Source organism: Danio aesculapii, chromosome 2 (genome assembly GCF_903798145.1).
Source record: "Danio aesculapii chromosome 2, fDanAes4.1, whole genome shotgun sequence".
In the NCBI taxonomy this organism is placed as follows: domain Eukaryota; kingdom Metazoa; phylum Chordata; class Actinopteri; order Cypriniformes; family Danionidae; genus Danio; species Danio aesculapii.
In genome coordinates this window covers 42,400,068-42,420,745 of record NC_079436.1, presented here as the reverse complement: position 1 = coordinate 42,420,745, position 20,678 = coordinate 42,400,068, and the positions used below count along the sequence as shown (strand labels likewise).

The 20,678-nt window shown below is 36.0% G+C and overlaps 1 protein-coding gene across 1 annotated transcript in view; it reads left to right on the top strand.

Moving 5' to 3' along the window:
- Positions 1–15,284, top strand: part of myo10 (myosin X) — a 105,869-nt gene extending 90,585 nt beyond the window's left edge. The window contains exons 34-41 of the mRNA XM_056479884.1: positions 117–240; positions 2,061–2,361; positions 4,218–4,425; positions 6,912–7,048; positions 7,945–8,062; positions 10,024–10,479; positions 10,673–10,864; positions 14,524–15,284. Of these exons, the coding sequence (XP_056335859.1) occupies positions 117–240; positions 2,061–2,361; positions 4,218–4,425; positions 6,912–7,048; positions 7,945–8,062; positions 10,024–10,479; positions 10,673–10,864; positions 14,524–14,625 (1,638 nt within the window). The 3' untranslated portion in view covers positions 14,626–15,284. The remainder of the gene's footprint in view (positions 1–116; positions 241–2,060; positions 2,362–4,217; positions 4,426–6,911; positions 7,049–7,944; positions 8,063–10,023; positions 10,480–10,672; positions 10,865–14,523) is intronic.
- Positions 15,285–20,678: the final 5,394 nt, after the last annotated feature.

Below are 20,678 nucleotides of genomic sequence, written 5' to 3'. Positions count from 1 at the left end.
GTATTACATTTTTCCCCCTTTTAAAAGTTTTATTTTAAGTTTAAATAGTTTATGATGTTGATGACCAGGAGTTTTTAACATCATTTTATTAAATACTGATGAATAACTAATTTCAGGAGAACTGCCTGAATTCAGAGGTAGTGGAGCAGATCTACAAGAGGAACCCAATACTGCGCTACACACACCACCCTCTGCATACAGCACTCCTGCCTTTACCCTATGGAGATGCACAACAAAGCTGTGAGTAAAACGCACACGCACACGCACACACACACACACACACACACACACGCACACACACACACACACACACACACACACACACACACACACACACACACACAGTTAAAATGCACTATTGAATAATACAGCATTGAGCTACGCTTTAAAATGATATACAAGTTCAAAAGCCCTTATCACACATAATAATATGTGAGGGATTTTCTGTCTGGCCAAAAAAAGTGGATTGTTTCTCAAATTTTTAGTGGTCTGTTCACACCTTGGACGATTACAGTAATTGTTTTGAAAAACAGGTTTTAAAATTGGTTTCAGTGTAAAATAATGGCAGACTTCTCTATTTTAATATCAGATAACTTTCACAATGATGGTTTTTAGCTGATAAACAATAAAAAATATTGAAATCAATGAGAATCAGCCTGACCTTAAAGGTTTTGAACATTTAACGCAGGAGACAATTAAACTGCACTGTGCACTTATGATAAAAATATTGCTATTGCATTGTCCCAATGCTATTGCCTTGTTGCATTGAAAAGAGGATTTGTTTTTAATTATGTGCAGAGAAAGCATTATTTATACAAAATGATGCAATATTCAATTTAAAAAAACTGAATTGAATTATTATATTTATACAACAGTTCTGTCTGGTTCTTGAATCTGATTGGCTGATAGCTGTGGGATATTCTGCAAATAACGGCACTCGTCCAACCTCTTAACCCTTCACCTTTGTGTATTACTTCGCCTACCTACAGCAACAAGCAGAGGACACTCTACAGTTTCACAAATACTGCTGCTGTTGGACAACATAATATACTTTTGAGGCTTTTTAGGCAAGAATGTAGTTGTTTAGATTGTAACTTTGCAGTTTATTTATAAGGATAGTGCCTATTTTAAAATATTTATAATTTCTGAGCATGACGGCAACCATTACCGCCATATATTTTACCTCACTTAAACTAATAGATGAGAAGATAATTTGAATTTTGCATTATTATTGAGCAAAACTGAATCAACACTGAATAATGTCACTGTTATCTTTTATAAAGCTGTTTTGTTTTTGTTGTTACTCCCTTGAATTTTGTACTACCGAATCAACTAAACTGACCTAAGTAATGACACTGTTGTCTTCTGTAGAGTTGTCTATGTCTGAAATTGGGTTTTTTCTTCATTAATGAATTTTGCAATATTGTTTCTTAGATTTATCTGTTCAATTACTCAAAAGCTGCTTTGTAACCCTCTTTATTGTATAATGTGTTGTATAAAAATGTGACTTTATTTGACTCATCATACAGTTGAAGTCAAAAATTATTAAAATGTTTTTTCTTTTTCAAATATTTCCCAAATGATGTTTAACAGAGCAAGGAATTTTTCACAGTATTTCCTATAATATTTTTTTTTTCTGGAGAAAGTCTTATTTGTTTTATTTCGGCTAGTTTTAATTTTTATAAAAATATTTTAAGGTCAATATTATTAGCCCCCTTAAGCAATATTTGTTTTCAGTTGTCTGCAGAACAAACCACTGTTATACAATAACTAATTAACCTAGTTAAGCCCTTAAATTGCACTTTCAGCTGATTACTAGTATCTTGAAGAACATCTAGTAAAATTTTATGTACTGTCATCATGGCAAAGATAAAAGAAATCAGTTATTAGAAATGAGTTATTAAAACTGTTTAGAAATGTGCTGAAAAAAATTTTCTTTTCGTTAAATAGAATTTGGGGGAAAAACAGGGGGGCTAATAATTTAGGAGGGCTAATAATTCTGACTTCAACTGTACATGCTTAAATCCACACTAACCTTTTTCATGCGTGTGTATTTTTAGCTGATAAAGGCAGAAGTTACGGCACCCTGCAGGCTGAAGCACTGAAGCTTTTCAGTGCCCTCCATCAGCTGGAGACAGAGGTCAGTGCCATCCCTCACATCCAGACGCTCCTGCAGACGACGCACGACCTGCGGCCTCTGAGAGACGAGCTCTTCTGCCAGCTCATCAAGCAGACCTCACACCACCCCAAACCTGGAGGCCCCGCCCACATCAGCAGCTGGCGAATCATAGCCTGCCTTTGTTGCACCTTCAGTCCCGCCTCCAGAAGCATCCTCAAATACCTCAAATTTCACTTCAAGAGGTTAGTGAGCAGTCCAGTTTGTCCGAAGTTTTTATAAATGAGATAAATATATAGTTAATAAAGAATTGTGTTAATACAGGATTAGCCGCTTTGCAGTATGCTATTAAAAGTTAGTTAGATGCTTTTTGCAGGACATAAATTGTTCAAGGTTATATTCAATTGATCAAAAATGACAGGAACTTATGCTTTAGTTTCCACAAAATTAATCAAGAGCAAAATGTATGTTAATAATATGTTTAAAATAGGCTGAAAGAACAAAAAAAGATCTAAAGAGTAGTTTTGAATTATACAAGTGAATTATTAGATATATCATATCAAATTATGATATATATATATATATATATATATATATATATATATATATATATATATATATATATATATATATATATATATATATATATATATACATTTATTAAAACCATTATATATGGTATAAAAGTATATAGTAATGTACATTTAATTATACACTACCTGACAAAAGTCTTGTCGTCCGTGTCAGTTGTAAGAGCACCAATTAATAATTTGACTTCTAGTTGATCATTTGGAAAAGTTGGCAGAAGGTCGATTTTTCTGATGAATCATCTGTTGAACTGAATCCCAATCATCACAAATACTGCAGAAGACCTATTGGAACCCACATAGACCCAATATTCTCACAGAAATCAGTCATGTGTGGTGAAGAAAAAATCATGGTTTAGGGTTAAAATCAGTATGAGGGCATGCGAGAGATCTGCAGAGTGGATGGCATCAACAGCCTGAGGTATCAAGACATTTGTGCTGCCCATTACATTACAAACCACAGGAGAGGGCAAATTCTTCAGCAGCATAGCACTCCTCATACATCAGCCTCTACATCAAAGTTTCTGAAAGCAATGTAGGTCAAAATGCTCCAGGATTGGCCAGCCCAGTCACCAGACATGAACCTTATTGAGTGTGTCTGGGGTAAGATTGAGGGGGCATTCAAGATAAATCCAAAGAATCTTGATGAACTCTGGGAGTCCTGCAAGAACGCTTTCTTTGCCATTCCAGATGACTTTATTAATAAATTATTTGAGTCATTGCAGAGATGTATGGATGCAGTCCTCTAAACTCATGGGAGTCAGATACAATGTTAATTCTTTTCCCACTGCACCATGACTTTATATTCTATACTGTACATTATTTCTGTTAAGTGACAAGACTTTTGTCTAAGCAAAGTCAGACCTTCCTGTCCTAATTAAAAAATTTAAATCAAGGCCTGATCATATTTTATTTTGGTAAAATAAGTGTAATCTAGAGGCCTTTGCCTTTTCATATAAGCCACTTCTGATACCAAATGATCAACTAGAAGTCAAGTTATTATTTGTTGTTCTTTCAACTTGGATACTGTAGGTGACAAGATTTTTGGTAGGTAGTGTAAATTTTGATTTTCAAAAATATATAATTTTTTTGTCTAAAGATTACATTTAATAGTTCTAACAATTGTTAATATTTGTTTTCTAATAATATTTCTTCTAAATATGAAAGAAAAATAATTTCATTTGCAGAATTTGTTTTATTCAGAAAATTACAGTTTGTCAGAAAAACACTTTTAATTTGTTGTAAGTGAAAAGCAGGTTTAATCCATCAAATATTGAACCCTTCTGAAGTTATTACATTGATAATTTGTTGTCTAACAATGAATATAAACATATAAAAACAAGTCTTTTTTTTTTTTTTTTTGGAAGAAACAACATTTTAATTTTAATATATTATGTTTTATTCAACCACATAACTACGCATTATAAATCCAGACAACATTATGAAGAAACTAAAGACCGATGATGTAATTTAACCATGTTAACTGATCAGTGCTTGTCTGATTTTTTTCTCAGGACACGAGAGCTGTACCCAGGCACAGAGATGGAGCGCTATGCTGCATTTTCACAGGATGCCTTGCGACACGTGCGTGGACGAGAGTATGTTCCTTCACAGGAGGAGCTGAGGGCCATTCTTAGCAGACAGGAAATGACAGCAACCGTTTACTGCCACGGCGGAGGATCCTGCAAAATCACCATCAACTCACACACGACTGCAGGAGAGGTGAGCATACACACATCCACACTTACACACCTGAAAATGAGACACAATTTAACCTTTTGATCCACAAAACAGGTTTGAAGTGACCAGATTGAGTTTCTATGTTCTCTTTGCAAGAAATGACTTTCATCATTCAGTATTCCTGTCAATATTTCATTTCCATTTTCCTGTACCTTTTGAATAATCATTTACTTGCCAAATGACCAAATATCAAGTCTTTTTTTTTGTCCCATATGTGCAAAATTGATGTACAAAAACTGTGCTTCATTTATAATTAAGAAAATATCCACTTGTTAAGTGTGACGTCACACAAAGTGGCTTCCGGGTCCAAGCGCCATATCAAACTGTATTAGGAGGCTCATAAGATGGTAATAATAAACGTTTACAAAATGCTGTAATAGTTGCGAAAATCACAGTCGTAATATATATGCCCAGCCTAATATTAGATGGCCAGAAAGTGATTAATTTTTTTATAAATTGTTAAAATATTGGTGTCTGTGATGCAGCAATTCCAGAGTCTGTTGTGTACAGCATGATTTTATATAAAATTCACTTTAATGTGGTATATGACTGAAAAGTGGTCATAAAGTATTTTCTCAATTCAAATGAGTGGCGGCTTGGACCCGGAAACAGTATTTCATACGTCAAAACTTAACAAATGGATATGATTTGTGGAAATAAAAAAAAAAACGAATGAATATCTGCAATAAAACCCTTTTAAACACACTTATTTCAAAGATTCAGCAAAGAAATGCTCAGCTATTATTGAAATAACAGAATGAATATTGGTCATTTTAGACTCATTTTGTGTATTAAAAATAGATTGCATAATCAGTGCTTCCCACAGGTTTAAAATATACTTGCAGTGGCAGCCGGATTGAAACACACTTTTTACCTACATCACATAAATAGATACATCACTATATGCGACAAACAGTTTTATTTTTTAATTTATTAAGAAACTGTTATACACTGTTTTGTTTCAATAGATTAAAGTAAAAAAAAGAAAGAAAGAAATACACTATTTCTCTTATTTTTATGCTGTTCAGGAGCATTTTGTACAGTATTGCCAAAGAATTTTAGATGTATAAAATATGCAATATATTAACATCAGATTAATAAATATACAGCAAATGAGAAATAAATGACAGAAAAAATGAATAAAAAGAAACAATATCTCTAAAAATTATAAGAATAAAAATGTGTAGATTTTTTTTCTATAAGCAAATGAGTTGATTAGCCATTACTAATGGTGTACAAATATTTTGCACCCAATTTAGATCTAATTTCGTCCTCTCTGACTGTTTAATAAAGTTGTGTTGAGTCATTTAGAGTGTTTCTCTCGCTCTCACAGCTGTGAGCATACATTTGACGACAGCTTTAGAAAGCAAAACTAAAAATAAATCTCGGACATTTTAGTAGATATAAAAACACAGGCCGCATGCATTAAGTCCCAAAAAGATGCGTCTCTTTGGAGACTACCGGAGACTCTGTGGGAGTACTGACAGGTATCGCGCATACAGTAAATGAGAGCGGGTAAACGAGGGAAGGTTTTCCACTGCTGGTCGATCACGGATGCTTTTTTTTATATTGTGTGGATGCAAAAAAAGTGTAAAAGGATGTTAATAATTGTTAAAAAAAAAATGCCATTAAATATACTTGGGCAGCCGTTAATATACCTGGGCGGCCCGCCCAAGTAAAGTCTATGTGTGGAAAGCACTGCATATAGCTTGTGCATCAAAGGGTTAAAAGGTGCATGAACGTGAATTTTGCCAAACGATGTTGATATTTGAAAGCTGCAAAACAAACACGCCCATAACCCAACAGGACCTATCTCCGCCTTAATTACAAGACACACCCCTTACTGTTGATTGGATGACTAGTTGTAAATGACTAGGAATAATTAACGGCACAAAACGGTCAAACTACTTGCTCTACACGCAAGTGTTTTTGTGACTATACAGACAACTTAGAATAATATAATAAGAAAACATTAGTTTGCAACATCAACCAGCAAACCGAGCTGTTTTTAACGTCAAAAAATGAATGGAAGTGAATGAGACCGGAAGTCTCGAGCCAAAAAGATTCCAATGGCTGCGCCCACTCGTACGTGAAGAATAAGGTGAATACAGCTTAAAGTGACATTTAAAGGCTTAACTAGGTTAATTAGGTTAACTAGGCAGGATAAGGTCATTAGGAAAGTTATTGGATAAAGATGGTTTGTTCTGTAGACTATCAAAAATATATAGCTTAAAAGGGTTAATATTTTTGTCCTTAAAATGGTTTTAAAAAATTAAAAACTGTTTTTATTCTAGCCGAAATAAAACAAAAAAGACTTTCTCCAAAAGAAAAAAATATTATCAGACATACTGTGAAAATGTCCTTGCTCTGTTAAACATCATTTGGGAAATATTTAAAAAAGAAGAGAAAATTCAAAGGAGGCTAAAAATTCTGACTTTAACTGTATGTGTGTGTCTGATGGTGTGCAGGTGGTGGAGAAGCTGCTGAAGGGTCTGTCTATGGAGGACTGCAGGAACATGTTTGCTTTGTTTGAACACAACGACAACACAGACAGAGCCATAGAGAGCAGGACTGTGGTGGCTGACATCCTCGCCAAGTTTGAGAAGTGAGTCTTTTACACACCAGCCTCAGCCTGCCCAAAAACTTCTTGAATATTTTAAAATTTAAATTAAATGTGATATAAATATATTAAGATAGTACTAATGCTATACATTGTTGCATAAAATAATTTATAACTCTCTGAAGACAATACATCAAATGTAAACATGAGAGGCAGATAGAATTTTCTGATTAGCAAAAAACAAAAAAAGAGTGAACTGTTCCTTACAGTATAATAGGCCCTTTCACGCTAAGGACTAGAAATCATTTCACATCACAGCGGTAACAACAACAGTGTTCTTGGAATCAGATATGATAGGACTTTTTTATGTATCTTATTAGAAAAACTAATTTCATAGTAGGCATAGGCCGATATGAGATTGCGACCGTATGATAACCTTGCATAAAAATGTCACAGTTTCACAGTATCATGGTAATTACCCTGAAAAATGTTCTTTTTCAATGTCTGGGTAAAAAAACGACAACTTTTTCCTCCATTGAGCACAATATATTTTATTTTAAGAAACATTTAAAATATTTTGGAACTGTAGCTTTTGATGTGGAGGGTCCTTTTTTGCTGGAGAGACTGTTGCCCTAAAAAACGAAATAGAATAGTCGCAAAAAACATGCATGTACACATATATATATATATATATATATATATATATATATATATATATATATATATATATATATATATATAAAACTGTACATATACTGTAGGAATGGTATAACTATTAATAATGGTAATAACTAATAATTCTGGTGGTTTTAAAACCTTGACTTTTCCAAACCATGGTCAACCTTGAAACCGGTTATCATCTCATGCCCATTTCATAGCACATTTTATGAGTTGTTTGAATTGTGTGAGAGAACTTCTCTCTCTCTCTCTATTGCTTTCAGGTTGGCCAATAAAGAGCAGGATGGAGAGAGCTGGAAGTTTTATTTCAAGCTCTTCTGTTTCTCTGAACCTGAGAATGTTCCTGCAGACAGTGTGGAGTTTGCTTTCATGTTCGAGCAGGTCTGATTTCCGTTTCATATCTTTAAATATATTTCTTATTATGGATGTATTTTTTAATCTGTAATAGTTCCAAACCAGACTGGAAGAGAGCTTTTGCAAGTCTCAGAGCAACACTGCAGTCTTTTGTTCCTGAATGAATCTGTTTTTGAATAGTGATTCAATGATCTAATTATAAAGATTCAGTTGGTTTCTAAATGAATCAAAAATTGTTAGAATTAATTATTTAATAAATCACTCATGAAGTATACGGTTACACAAGATACATAAACAACAACTCTGAGTGCGTTTGCATGCACATTCTGACACAACTATGCCTAAAAAGCCAATAAAGTGTGTGAACATGTAAATTCCCATGTGAATATAGCAAAGTGAAATGCATGGATGCTTGCATTTTGACATTATCACCAGGGCATAACCTTTGTTTTTAAATACAGTCTTATAAAAAGTTCATTTGCATGACCAAGTTTTTGATTCGCATGTAAACTAGTAAACCAGGTTGTTTCAGTGAGTAGTTTTGGTAGGTATCAGCACATTTAAAAAACGTAAATGTGCTCATATTCAAAGCCATCCCATTCACACAGATTCATGAATACAACTAAAAACAGTGTACTATGCATACAGTAGTCCAGTAGTGATGCAATCTTGTATAGAATCTGCACACATGCACATACTTCTGTGCACAAGCACATTTCTGTAGTCTGCCATTTCTGTTTTGCTTGTCAGGTTCCCTCAGGTTCCAATATAGACTAAATTACATTTTTTGTTGTTAAATATTATAATTTTCACTTTTGAAAGTTTGCGTTTTACCCATAAATGACAATTCTATTTTTAATTACTTGTCCTTATCTCGCTCCAATTCCCTGAGTCCTTCTTAAAAACACAAATTAAAATATTTTAGATGAAATTCGAGTGCTTCCTCATCCTCCAAAGACAGCAATGGATTAGATACATTCTAAGTCCAGAAAATGAACCAAAAACACTGTCAAAACATTCCATGTGACTTCAGTAGTTCAACTGTAACATTACGAAGCTCCAAAAACACTTTTGTGCACCAAAAAAAACTGTAAAAATAACTTTTATTGTCTATTGTCATCTCTTCTGTCAGGTCAGGGTGCACAACACACAAGCGTCTAAATCCCCATAATAAATGCTCATTGTAATCTGATGCTGCAGACATAGGCAAACAGAAGTGTTCTTGGAGCTTAGTGTGATTACAGTTGAAGTCACTTGGAATGTTTTGACAATCTTTTTACTCACTCTGCACTCAAACGTTTCTGTCAATGGAAAGTGAGGTATGAACGAAGGTCTTAGGGGAATGGAACGACATGAGGATGAGTAATTAATAACAGATTTTAAATTTTGTGGTGAACTAACCCTTTAAGGCCCTCAAAATGCAATCATATATGCACAGTTAATTCCTAATGCATCTTTAAGCCAAAAACTGATTTCTGTTCTGCATTCTTTACTGTAAACTTTCATTTAATGTCCCATGAAGTGCTTTAAAATGTCCATTTTTTAATTTAAAATTTGACATAATCTCCACTGAAACATGAAGACATGGCAGGACATATAGTAGACTCCTCCCCTTTATAAAAAAACAGCCTTACATAGCGTTACAGCTCTGCCAATGTGAGTGGTTGAGCTCCAGCACATCTAATAAAAACCAAATGAGAAGCGTCTTGAAGGGGACGGGGGCATGTCAGATAAGGTTACTAGAGAACATTTGATTGGTTATGATTTGATGAGAAACTGAAGTATGAGGTATTGTCAAAACAAATCATTGACAAACTGTAAGCATCGGATGTTTATATCAGGTTTATATCTTCTAAATACAAATGTTATCACTGTTTTGGAGCACACTAGCTTATAGATGTCCTCAAAACTAACAAATTTAAACGAACATCTAAGTAATGAATTTTCATCTTACGGGACCTTTTAAACGTGATGTGAATCTCCCTCAGGCCCATGAAGCAGTCATCAGAGGTCAGTATCCTGCCCCTGAAGAAACTCTGCAGTTTCTGGCAGCCCTGCGTCTGCAGTATCTGCTGGGAGACTACAGTACCCAGAGTGCCCTGCCGGAGCTGGAGCAGGTTTTCCCCATGGAGCGTCTGCGAGCGCGGGTGCAGCAGTCGGCACGGAGCTTCGCCTCTGCCACACCGTCCACCGACAGAAAGAGGAGCAGTTTTCTGGAGGGCACACTGAGGCGGAGCTTCCGCGGGACACTGGGACGTCAGCGCCAAGAGGAGGGGCCTGCAGCCATAGAGGCATGGCTACAAGACGAGAAGGCGGGGCTAAAAAGTTGTTTGGTAGAGAAGTGGCGTAAACTGCAGGGGATGGAGCAAGATCAAGCCATGAAAAAATACATGGGTCTTATTAAAGAGTGGCAGGGGTATGGATCCACACTGTTTGATGTGGAGGTGAGCATATGCACACACGCAAATGCATAAAAATACACACACACACATTTAGACATAAACATATAGACATATACGGAAAAAAAAAATGACCAATAGTTTTAATCTTAGTTTCAGTTTTAACAGTTATGAAAAAACCTCACACACACTTCATTGTCCATCATGTTACTGAATGAAGTCTCTCTGTTCTCTTCAGTGTGTAGATGGTGTGTATCTTGGTGAGCTGTGGTTGGGTGTCAGTCGTAAGGGTGTGTGTGTGTACAAGCGTGGGGAGCCGTGGCCTCTCGAGGTGTTTCTCTATGAGGTCATACTGTCCTTCGGTGCGCCTCAACCAAACGTCTACAAGATCAGCGTGGAAGGACGAGAGCTGCTCTTCAACACTAGCATGGTACTGATCATTTCCCATGCTTCTATAAACAACAATAAATTCGCTATTTGGAGTAACTTAAGTATTGCCCGATCAGTAAAATAAAAATACACATTTAAAGGGCCATGAAACCCCTCTCATTCGGTCAAGTCTACCTCAGAATTTTTTCCAAAAATGCTTTATGATGGGCATGGAGTGCTGCTAGCATAGGGAGGAGAGGGTGAGACCGGCAGAGCAGAGGAGAAAGAGGGGAGTGAACAAATGTCGTCAGTTGGCCCACAAAATGAGACCCAAACCGTGAGACCCATGATTTTATAGTTTACAAAGTTAAAATGCAAAGAAATAAACAGTAATTTAATGTCCTGCTATATGTGTTATTTGTAGTTTCATAAACACATAATCACAATTTATATCATTATAAAGATAATCGTGTTTATATAACCACTATAAATGAGGAGGACTTCTCTCCTCTTCAATACCCGGGTCTGAATGCAGACACAGTGGATAGAGCTGCAGCAGGGCTCTTGCCCTGTCTATTTCAACCATTAGCCCTTCCGGTAATCTGGAGGATTTTAAACATATAGGCGAAAACAGCAGCACGGATAAAGGCGATGTGTCTGAATGGTAACAAACTCAACTGATAAAAGACAAAGTCCTTCCATTCTCCAATTCTCGTACAGCTCTCCCAACAAAAATGCTTGCAGCAAACCAATAGCTTTGTTGTATCGGCCCTGACATCATAGCAAAGAAAAACATGCAACAAACCATGTGGATCATGGAAACAAATGCATACGACCCGTGCCATGCACGGACGCAGTCTCACAGCTTGGCAGGTCTGCCTTGCTTTGCATGTGCTCTCATGAATAATTAATAAGCAGGGTCTTCTCATAGGATAAGGAAACTCTACTATGAATGATTATGAGAAACCGACGCACCATCACTCAACTAGCAGATTTGCGATACATCACCAATTTTGACCCCGCCCCAAAAAATATTTTAAACCCGGAAGATGAAATTAGCTGACAAAAACTTTTATCTAGTTTTCCCCACAAAAAATTATCTAGTTTTCCCCACAATTAAACTAGATGTCTTATCTGATGCTCAACACACACAAAATTTCAAAAAAGTACTCCAGGATGTCCTGAACCTTTAAGGAGAGTTTGAGTGTGATTTATTATGATTAATGCTTTAACGTTTGTTCTAGATCAGGTAATCAGTTAGCTCATCAGTGGCTGTCTTCAATTGTACACTTCTTTACTATATAGATTTGTTTTGTTTGTTTGTTTATACAGTAGTTTGTTCATTTTGTAGTGGGGAAACAGTATGTTTCATGATTAATAGGACAATTCAGTCACTTCTTGGGTTTGAAATGACATGGATTTGCCTGTTTTCAGAAATGTGGCAGTGTAAAATGTAAGATGCTTGCCATAATTACAATAAAACAGTAGAGAAACATTTTCCCAGTACTGTGTTGCGGCTGGAAGGGCATCCACTGTGTAAAACATTTGCTGGTTCATTCCGCTGTCGCGAGCCCTGATGAATGAGGGAATTAAGCTGAACAAAAATCAATGAATGAATACTTGAAACATGTATTGTAAGTTAATATTTGAATAATACTTTATTATAATCTGTGCGTCGATATGGCAACCACCCATAATAGAATTGTGAGCGCAAACTTTTAATTTCTCTTTTTTTTTTCTTTCAAAAAGTAGAAGTCATTTTTTAATTTTAATTTAATTATTGTTTTGTTTATTGTTGGTGTTTCATGATGAAGGCATAAATAATCATGTTTCTTCATCAAAGAGTATTTAAAGTAAATGTCAACTGAAAAAATTACAACTTCTTTTATATTAAGACAATCAAGACATTTTCCATCGGGGTACATTTTTTTAACACATTGTTTGGTGCCACTTTACATTGTGTCCTTAACGACTATGCACTTACATCAGAATATAAATACAATGTACTCAATGTGTTCATAATGTATTGCAGAACACTTCTAGTGCTTTTGAGGTGGGATATGGGTAAGGTTACGGACAGGTTTGGTGGTATGGGTAGGTTTAAGGTGTAAGGGTCAAAATTGTAATTATAAATGTAATTACAGACATTAATTACAGATGTAATTACATGCAGGTATTTAGTCAAGTATAAGTACAATGTAAAAGCATGTATTTACACAATAACCACATTTAACAAATTATTAATATCAGTGTAAGTACATACTAGTTAAGAACGCTTAATATAAAGTGGGACACATTTTTTCTATACTATAAATTTAACACTTTTTATTAGTGCTGGGCACAGATTAATCACGATTAATTCCATACACATTGTTTTGACGTGTGTATTTTATGTGTGTGTGTATTTTATGTCTATGTAATACACACTCACATAAAAACAAAACTATACAAAACTTTTTTTTTGCATAGATATTTAAATTGGGCGACACGGTGGCTCAGTGGTTAGCACTGTCGCCTCACAGCAAGAAGGTCGCTGGTTCGAGCCCCAGCTAGGTCAGTTGACTTTTCTGTGTAGAGTTTGCATGTTCTCCCCGTAGTCGTGTGGGTTTCCTCTGGGTGCTCCGGTTTCCCCCACAGTCCAAAGACCTGCGCTGTAGGTGAATTGAATAAGCTAAATTGTCCATAGTATATGTGTGTGAGTGCAAGAGTGTGGTGTTTCCCAGTGCTAGGTTGCGGCTGGAAGGACATCCGCTGTGTAAAACATATGCTGGATAAGTTGGCAGTTCATTCCGCTGTGGCGACCCCGATGCATAAATATGTAAATGACGAAAATTATATATTAATTTAAATATCATTCATTCATTCATTTTCTTTCGGCTTAGTCCCTTTATTAATCAGTGGTCGCCACAGCGGAATGAACCGCCAACTTATCCAGCATACACTCTTGAAATGCCAACTAACCCAGCCGGGACTCAAACCAGCGACCTTCTTGCTGTGAGGCGACAGTTCTAATCACTGAGCCACAATGTCACCCCTCATTTACATATTTCATATCTAAATATAAATAAACATTTTCTTAAATATATGCATGCATGTGTATGTTTAGATATACATAATAAATATACACAGCACACACACATGTATTATGTCAAAACAAATATTTATTTTGGTTGCGATTCATCACGATTAATCTTTGCCCAGCACTAATATTTATGATGTTCATTTTATAGAGATTTTGGTCTGAAAATGCAAACTTGAAATCCAGTTTTAAATGGCAAGGATTTGAAAACGATACCATTTATCATCCCCACACATATACTAAAGAAACGGGATTTTGTGAAAACTTGCATGCATATGTATTACACGTTCAGTCTGTAGTCTTTTTTACGAGTACTTGGCAACCCAAAAAAACAATAGTAGGCTACAGGAGTGTGTTTTTGTAACAAAGTGACATCACCAACTACAGAGTAAAGTATGTAGTCATTTTCACAGATCCAGGGATAATTTAACAATGTGGTCGTCTGTATATAAAATGTACAAAACCTTTTTTGTTTTTAATATGTAATTGTTTTGTTAAAGTATCATTGGTTTATCTTTACGTACAAAAAAAATAAACAAATAATTAAAGGGCAAAAAAATTTAAATCTAAAACAAAATATGAATGAAAACTTGCATCGTTTCATCAGTGAGTAAAATAATTGTGTCTGTCTCTCTCTGTAGGTGGTGGACATCGCAAAGCTGATGAAGGCGTACATCAGTCTGATAGTGAAGAAACGTTTCAGCACTTGTCAATCCATCAGCAGCCATGGCAGCAACTGGTGATCTCACACACACACACACACACACACACACACCACAAAACACTAACTCTTCTCTTAAAGGTGCCTTTGAGCTCAGAAAACGAGACACAAATACACTTCAAAAGGACCGAATGACCCTTCATTGCTGAGTGCAAAATAAATAAACCAAAGACAATACCATGAGACACTTTTCACAACAGACACTATCATGTTTCCACAGACACGCATTCATTCGCTGTGCTTGAAATTGTTCCATATCTCACGTTGTATCGACATTTGAAGTCCACTAAAGCATTTCTTTGGAATTCTGCAGGCAGAAAGTCCAGATCCCGAAAATAAAAAAAAGCACACAAATGCAGTGCCTTTAAAAGCACACACAGAAATCAACACACTGACATATGCAAAACACACACACAGAGTGCCCTTTAAATCTGTTTTATATGTGACAGTGAATATGTGCAATGTTTATATTGTTTGTTATATATTTCTGAGGAGCTGTATATTTTATAAACCTTGTTTTTTCTGTTGAGCTGCAGGATTGTGATAACACTATTCCCTCTGGTCCTATTATTTTTCTACTCAAAGCCTATAAAAACACTAAAACAGCAGGAAAATCATTCTCGTTTTTTTGTATCTTTACTGTACATTAGTCTATAGGCAATAAATGTAACAACATTCAAAGACTCTTACATTCATTAAACTGTTTGTCTGCATTTCCTCTTGTCATTTAGGATATTGAACTTCTAAAGCACATCTGAGTGACATAACATTTGTAGACTGTGCTAATCATCAGCTAGCACCAAATATGATGAATGCTTATGTTTCCAGAGCTGGAGAGTAATACGATTCATCTTAAAAAGATTTAATCGCAAACAGACAAATTATCATAGAAATACTGGAAAAAAGTTTATAGTTTGGATCAAAATCAGCGTGTGAAAGCAACTTTGTTCTATAAATAAAGGTCGTAGAAATTACATTCGTATGCCAATAGGAGGCATAACATGTTCAAGAGATGCATTCAAAAACGCTGATTTATCCAGGATGAGGGATTTAATAACATATTTATGATAAATTCATAAATATATGAAGTATATATATATTTATTAATTAAATTTAGTTCACTCTGCTAGTAAATTACTATTTACTAATATAAATAGTAAATATAGTATTAGTATATTAGTACTATTACTATTATTTTTGCTATCTGTTCAGAAGTAAAGGACAATCCTGAACTCTGTCTCAGGCTGCTTTTACACTAGTGCATTTTTGTTTTAAAACCACCATTTAAGAATGAAAATGCTCCTTGTTCAGACTAGCGTTTTTCCTGCTTTTGAGAAAAAGGATATCTGTTCACAATATATAGCCTAAAGTGCATGCTGTGGGGTTACTGGGCATGTGAGTATTTTGCTGGCATCCGTAATTGCAGTGTATTGGTTGTGTAATGGTCATAATGAAGCTGCTTCACTCTCGGGTAATGATACAGTGCATCTGGAAAATAGTCATAGCGCTTCACTTTTTCTACATTTTTATGTTACAGCCTTAATAAAAAATTGATTGAATTTATTAATAAAAACCTGAAAAATCACATGTACATAAGTATTCACAGCCTTTGCTCAGTACTTTGTTGATGCTACTTTGGCAGCAACTTACAGCCTCAAGTCTTTATGAATACGATGCCACAAGCTTGGCACACCTGTCTTTGGTTAATTTGCCCATTCCCTTTTGCAGTACCTCTCAAGCTTTATCAGGTTGGATGGAAAGCAACGGTGTACAGCCGTTTTCAGATCTCTCCAGAGATGTTCAATAGGATTTAGATCAGGGCTCTGGCTGGGCCACTCAAGGACATTCACCAAGTTGTTGTGAAGTCACTCCATCGATATTTTGGTGGTGTGCTTTGGGTCATTATCATGCTGGAAGATGCCACTTTACCATACAGGCCTGATTGGTGGATTGCTGCATAGATGATTGCATTTCCAAACAGGGTCTTCAGCATTTTCAGAATGCTCCATTATTGTGGGATGAAGATGCCAGACGTAACTGTAACAAAACCTATACATTTTAAAGGAAAATGCACTAGTGTAAATGGCAGCCGGTTTTTTCAGATACAAGCAGCTCTAATACCAGAATGGATTTTTAAAGATATTTTCTGTGCTAATTTTGGATTAAAAAAAATCATAAGAATGTATTTGCATTGTCTCTGTAGCTGCGTCTTTTAATATGCTTTATGAAGGCTTTCGGTGTGCTTTTTTATGGTAAAACTTATTTGTAGTTATCCCACTCCCTATTTGATGTACCATGTCTCAAATAGCTTTTGGAATTTCTCAGGCAATGTTTGGTATCTTAAGGACGCAAGATTAAGGACACAATGTTTAACTTAAGCATTGACAGAAGATAATGTGTAAGGTATTTCTGAAGGATGTTAAAATCAGATGGGAACGGAGTAAAATGAGAGCTCACTTTCTGAATTTCATACCGACAAAAGATGCACTCAATATTTGCAATTCCCCTGTGTTTCTCCAGCACTTCCTTGTGAGATGGATGTATTAGTGGTGTTGTCTATAGAGCAATGTTTCCCAACCCTGTTGCTGGAGACACATTAACAGAACATATTTTGGATGTCTCCCCTATCTGACCCATTCAATTCAGGTTTTGGAGTCTCTTCTAATGTTCTGATGAGTTGATTTAGGTGTGTTTGAAAATGTGTTCTGTTGGTGTTCCTTCAGGAACAGGGTTGGAAAATACTGCTCTAGAGTAGCATTAACTCTAAAGCTGCCTTCTCACTATCTCTGACTGAATGGAGAGCAGTTCATATTAACAGCCATTAATATGGCTACTGGGATGTGGAAAATGAGGATGGAACCATGAAATCCAGTCATTAAGATGGAATTGGTTGTAAAACATGGAACGTCATAGAATTTGGCATCATTTTTAAAGTATGATTCAAAAATTGGGATGAAAAAGTCTGGACTGTTGCCTTGCAACAAGAAGGTTGCTGGTTCGAGCCCCGGCTGGGTCAGTTGGCGTTTCTGTGTGCAGTTTGCATGTTCTCCCTGTGTTGGCGTGGGTTTCTTAATCAAATCAAAATATAGATGGCCCTATGTCAGAGCCGGCCCAAAGCATAAGCAAACTAAGTAGCTGCTTAGGACCCCGTGGCCACCAGGGGGCTCCCAAGAGTGCATGAAATGATGACTGACTTTTGTTTTACTTGGTTGGGTTATGCACGGTGGACGAGAAAGCTTAACACGCTGCAATTTAAGAAAGCACATGCAATTACAAAAAAACACCAGCAAATTAGGAAACTATCCTAATCAATTTGACAGCACACCTGTTGCAAATTGGTCACAACACAAACAAGTTAAGAGAAGCGCGCTGCAAATTGGTCACAACACTTGCAAATATCCATGTAACACAGCGGAAATGTTTCTAGGGGACCCAAAAACATGACGGACCCTGCAGAGATATGGATGTGTTATTATGCCATGACTGTTGCTCAGTGAAGTGATTGGTCTTTGAAAGGTGAGTTGTTTTTTCGTTTATTTTAATATCTTGATTACATGACATAATAACACATCCATATCTCTGCAGGGTCCGTCATGTTTTTGGGTCCCCTAGAAACATTTTCGTTGTGTTACGTGGATATTTGCAAGTGTTGTGACCAATTTGCTGCATGTTTCTTCAGTTGTTTGTGTTGTGACCAATTTACAACAGGTGTGCTGTCAAATTGATGAAGATCGTTTCTTTATTTGCTGGTGTTTTTGGTGGCATGTGCTTTCTTAAATTGCAGCGCGTTAAGCTTTCTCGGCCACTGTAGGTTATGGATTAGGGGTGAAATTTATCGTGTTATTTACACCAGCGATGCATTATCAATACTCTGGCGCCAAGTATGGATATTTATCTAAATGTAAATACAAAATATCGGAATTAATTAAACAGTACACTTCAGCTGTTTACAGCTTTATCTGCAGTACACCCAGCTGCCATCAGGTGGCATTTACCATAATGGCGGATCAACAATTCAGAGATGCACCAGCATCATTCAAACCACTGACAGATGAGCCATTGTAATGGTGAAAATCTCAAGCATACGAACACCTTCTTCAGTCCAAGCCGGACCAAGGTATTTGTGTGTCTCGGACATCCAGCTCTCCCAAATCTTTAGCAAGCATTACAGTTTCGTGGCAAGTAGTCATATGGAAAGTGGGATCAATAGGCAGTTGTTTCTGCAGAATAATATTTAGAATTGTTTAAAAAAAATAATAATAATAATTATATATATATACATACAGCTACAGCAAATAAAATCGAGAATGCGTGTTTTAGATTTATAGTGTGCGATTAATCAAGGATTGATGATAATTTGTCATATTGTTTGCACTAAAGGGGCCTCAAATAAAATCCTGCTTAGGACCCCCTGAAGGCTTGGGCCAGCCCTGGTCTATGTGAAAATATTTAAACAGGCCATTTTAATAAAGTCATCATGTCTGTGTGTAAAAATTTTACAAATATTATTAAAAATAGCTTTCATGGATTCAAATTAGTTAGAGCAACTCGCTGATAATTTAGTTTAACCCTTAAAACTGAAAAATATTTTCAACACTTTCAGTGGCAATGTTCATAGACTGAATGAGGGAAGGTAACAAGCATTGGTGGAAAAAGTACACAGCTAGTCTACAACTAGTGTGATGAAAAATCTCACATGAATATCGGTGATAGTGGAAAGGCTGCTTAATGCAAAAGTTCCTGTAACTGGTGCACGGTACAGTTTCTCATGGTAGGTTAAGCGTAACAAACAGCACTTCATTAATAAGGAAATGATCTTAATCCTGAAAAAAGTAGGTTTTAAACAAACATTCATTCGTCTAACAGCTGTAATACATTTTGTGTGCATTATAATTCTGTAATAGTCCGTGTATGGAGTGCTTGCAGTCTTTCTTTGCTCAAGACTGATCCCGATATCCAGGTTCAAAGTAAATATTTAATATACAGTTCGATTCAGTTTGCGTATCTTCTAAAGTGCTTTTCAAGTAAGGCTCCTTTCAGCACTGAGGCTCCGCCTACTGGTTAGCCACTCTCACATTGGTCCCTGAATGAGTTTTTTTGACCTATCGGTAAGCCCCTCCCCTTGAACACAGATAAGTTAATGGTATTTGAATATCAGGGATGAGAGCATGGACAACTTTAGTTTTCAGAGCCATAGAGAAACACTGGTCTCATCAGTATTCATGGTATTTATGCTACAGAAATGGTCAAATTATGTGCCTGCGGTACTAGGAAGAATTCCAGCTGTCCTAATAGGATGGGTAATGGAATTTTTAAACAATTAAGATAAAGACATAGCAAAATTACATTAATGTGAAAAAAAATTGACGATACTGTACACTACCTGACAAAAGTCTTTGTCGCCTATCCAAATTTTAGGAACAATAAATAATAACTTGACTTCTAGTTGATCATTTGGTATCAGAAGTGGCTTATATGAAAGACAAAGGCCTCTTGATTATGCTTGTTTTACCAAAATAAAATATGTTCATGACTTGATTTTTAATTATTTAATTAGGACAGTAAGGGCTGACTTTGCTTAGACAAAAGTCTTGTCACTTAACAGAAATAATGTACAGTATAGAATATAAAGTCATGGTGCAGTGGAAAAAGAATTAACATTGTGTCTGACTCCCATGAGCTCCCATGAACGACTGCACCTATACATCTCTGCAATGACTCAAATAATTTATTAATAAAGTCATCTGGAATGAAAGAAAGCGTTCTTGCAGGACTCCCAGAGTTCATCAAGATTCCTTGGATTCATCTTCAATGCCTCCTCTTCCATCTTACACAAGACATGCTCAATAATGTTCATATCTGGTGACTGAGCTGGTCAATCCTGGAGCACCTTGACCTTCTTTGCTTTCAGGAGCTTTGATGTGGAGGCTGAAGTATGAGGAGCGGTATCCTGCTGAAGAATTTGTGATTTGTAATGTAATGGGCAGCACAAATGTCTTGATACCTCAGGCTGCTGATGTTACCACCCACTCTACAGATCTCTTGGGTCCATACATAGGTCTTCTGCAGTATTAG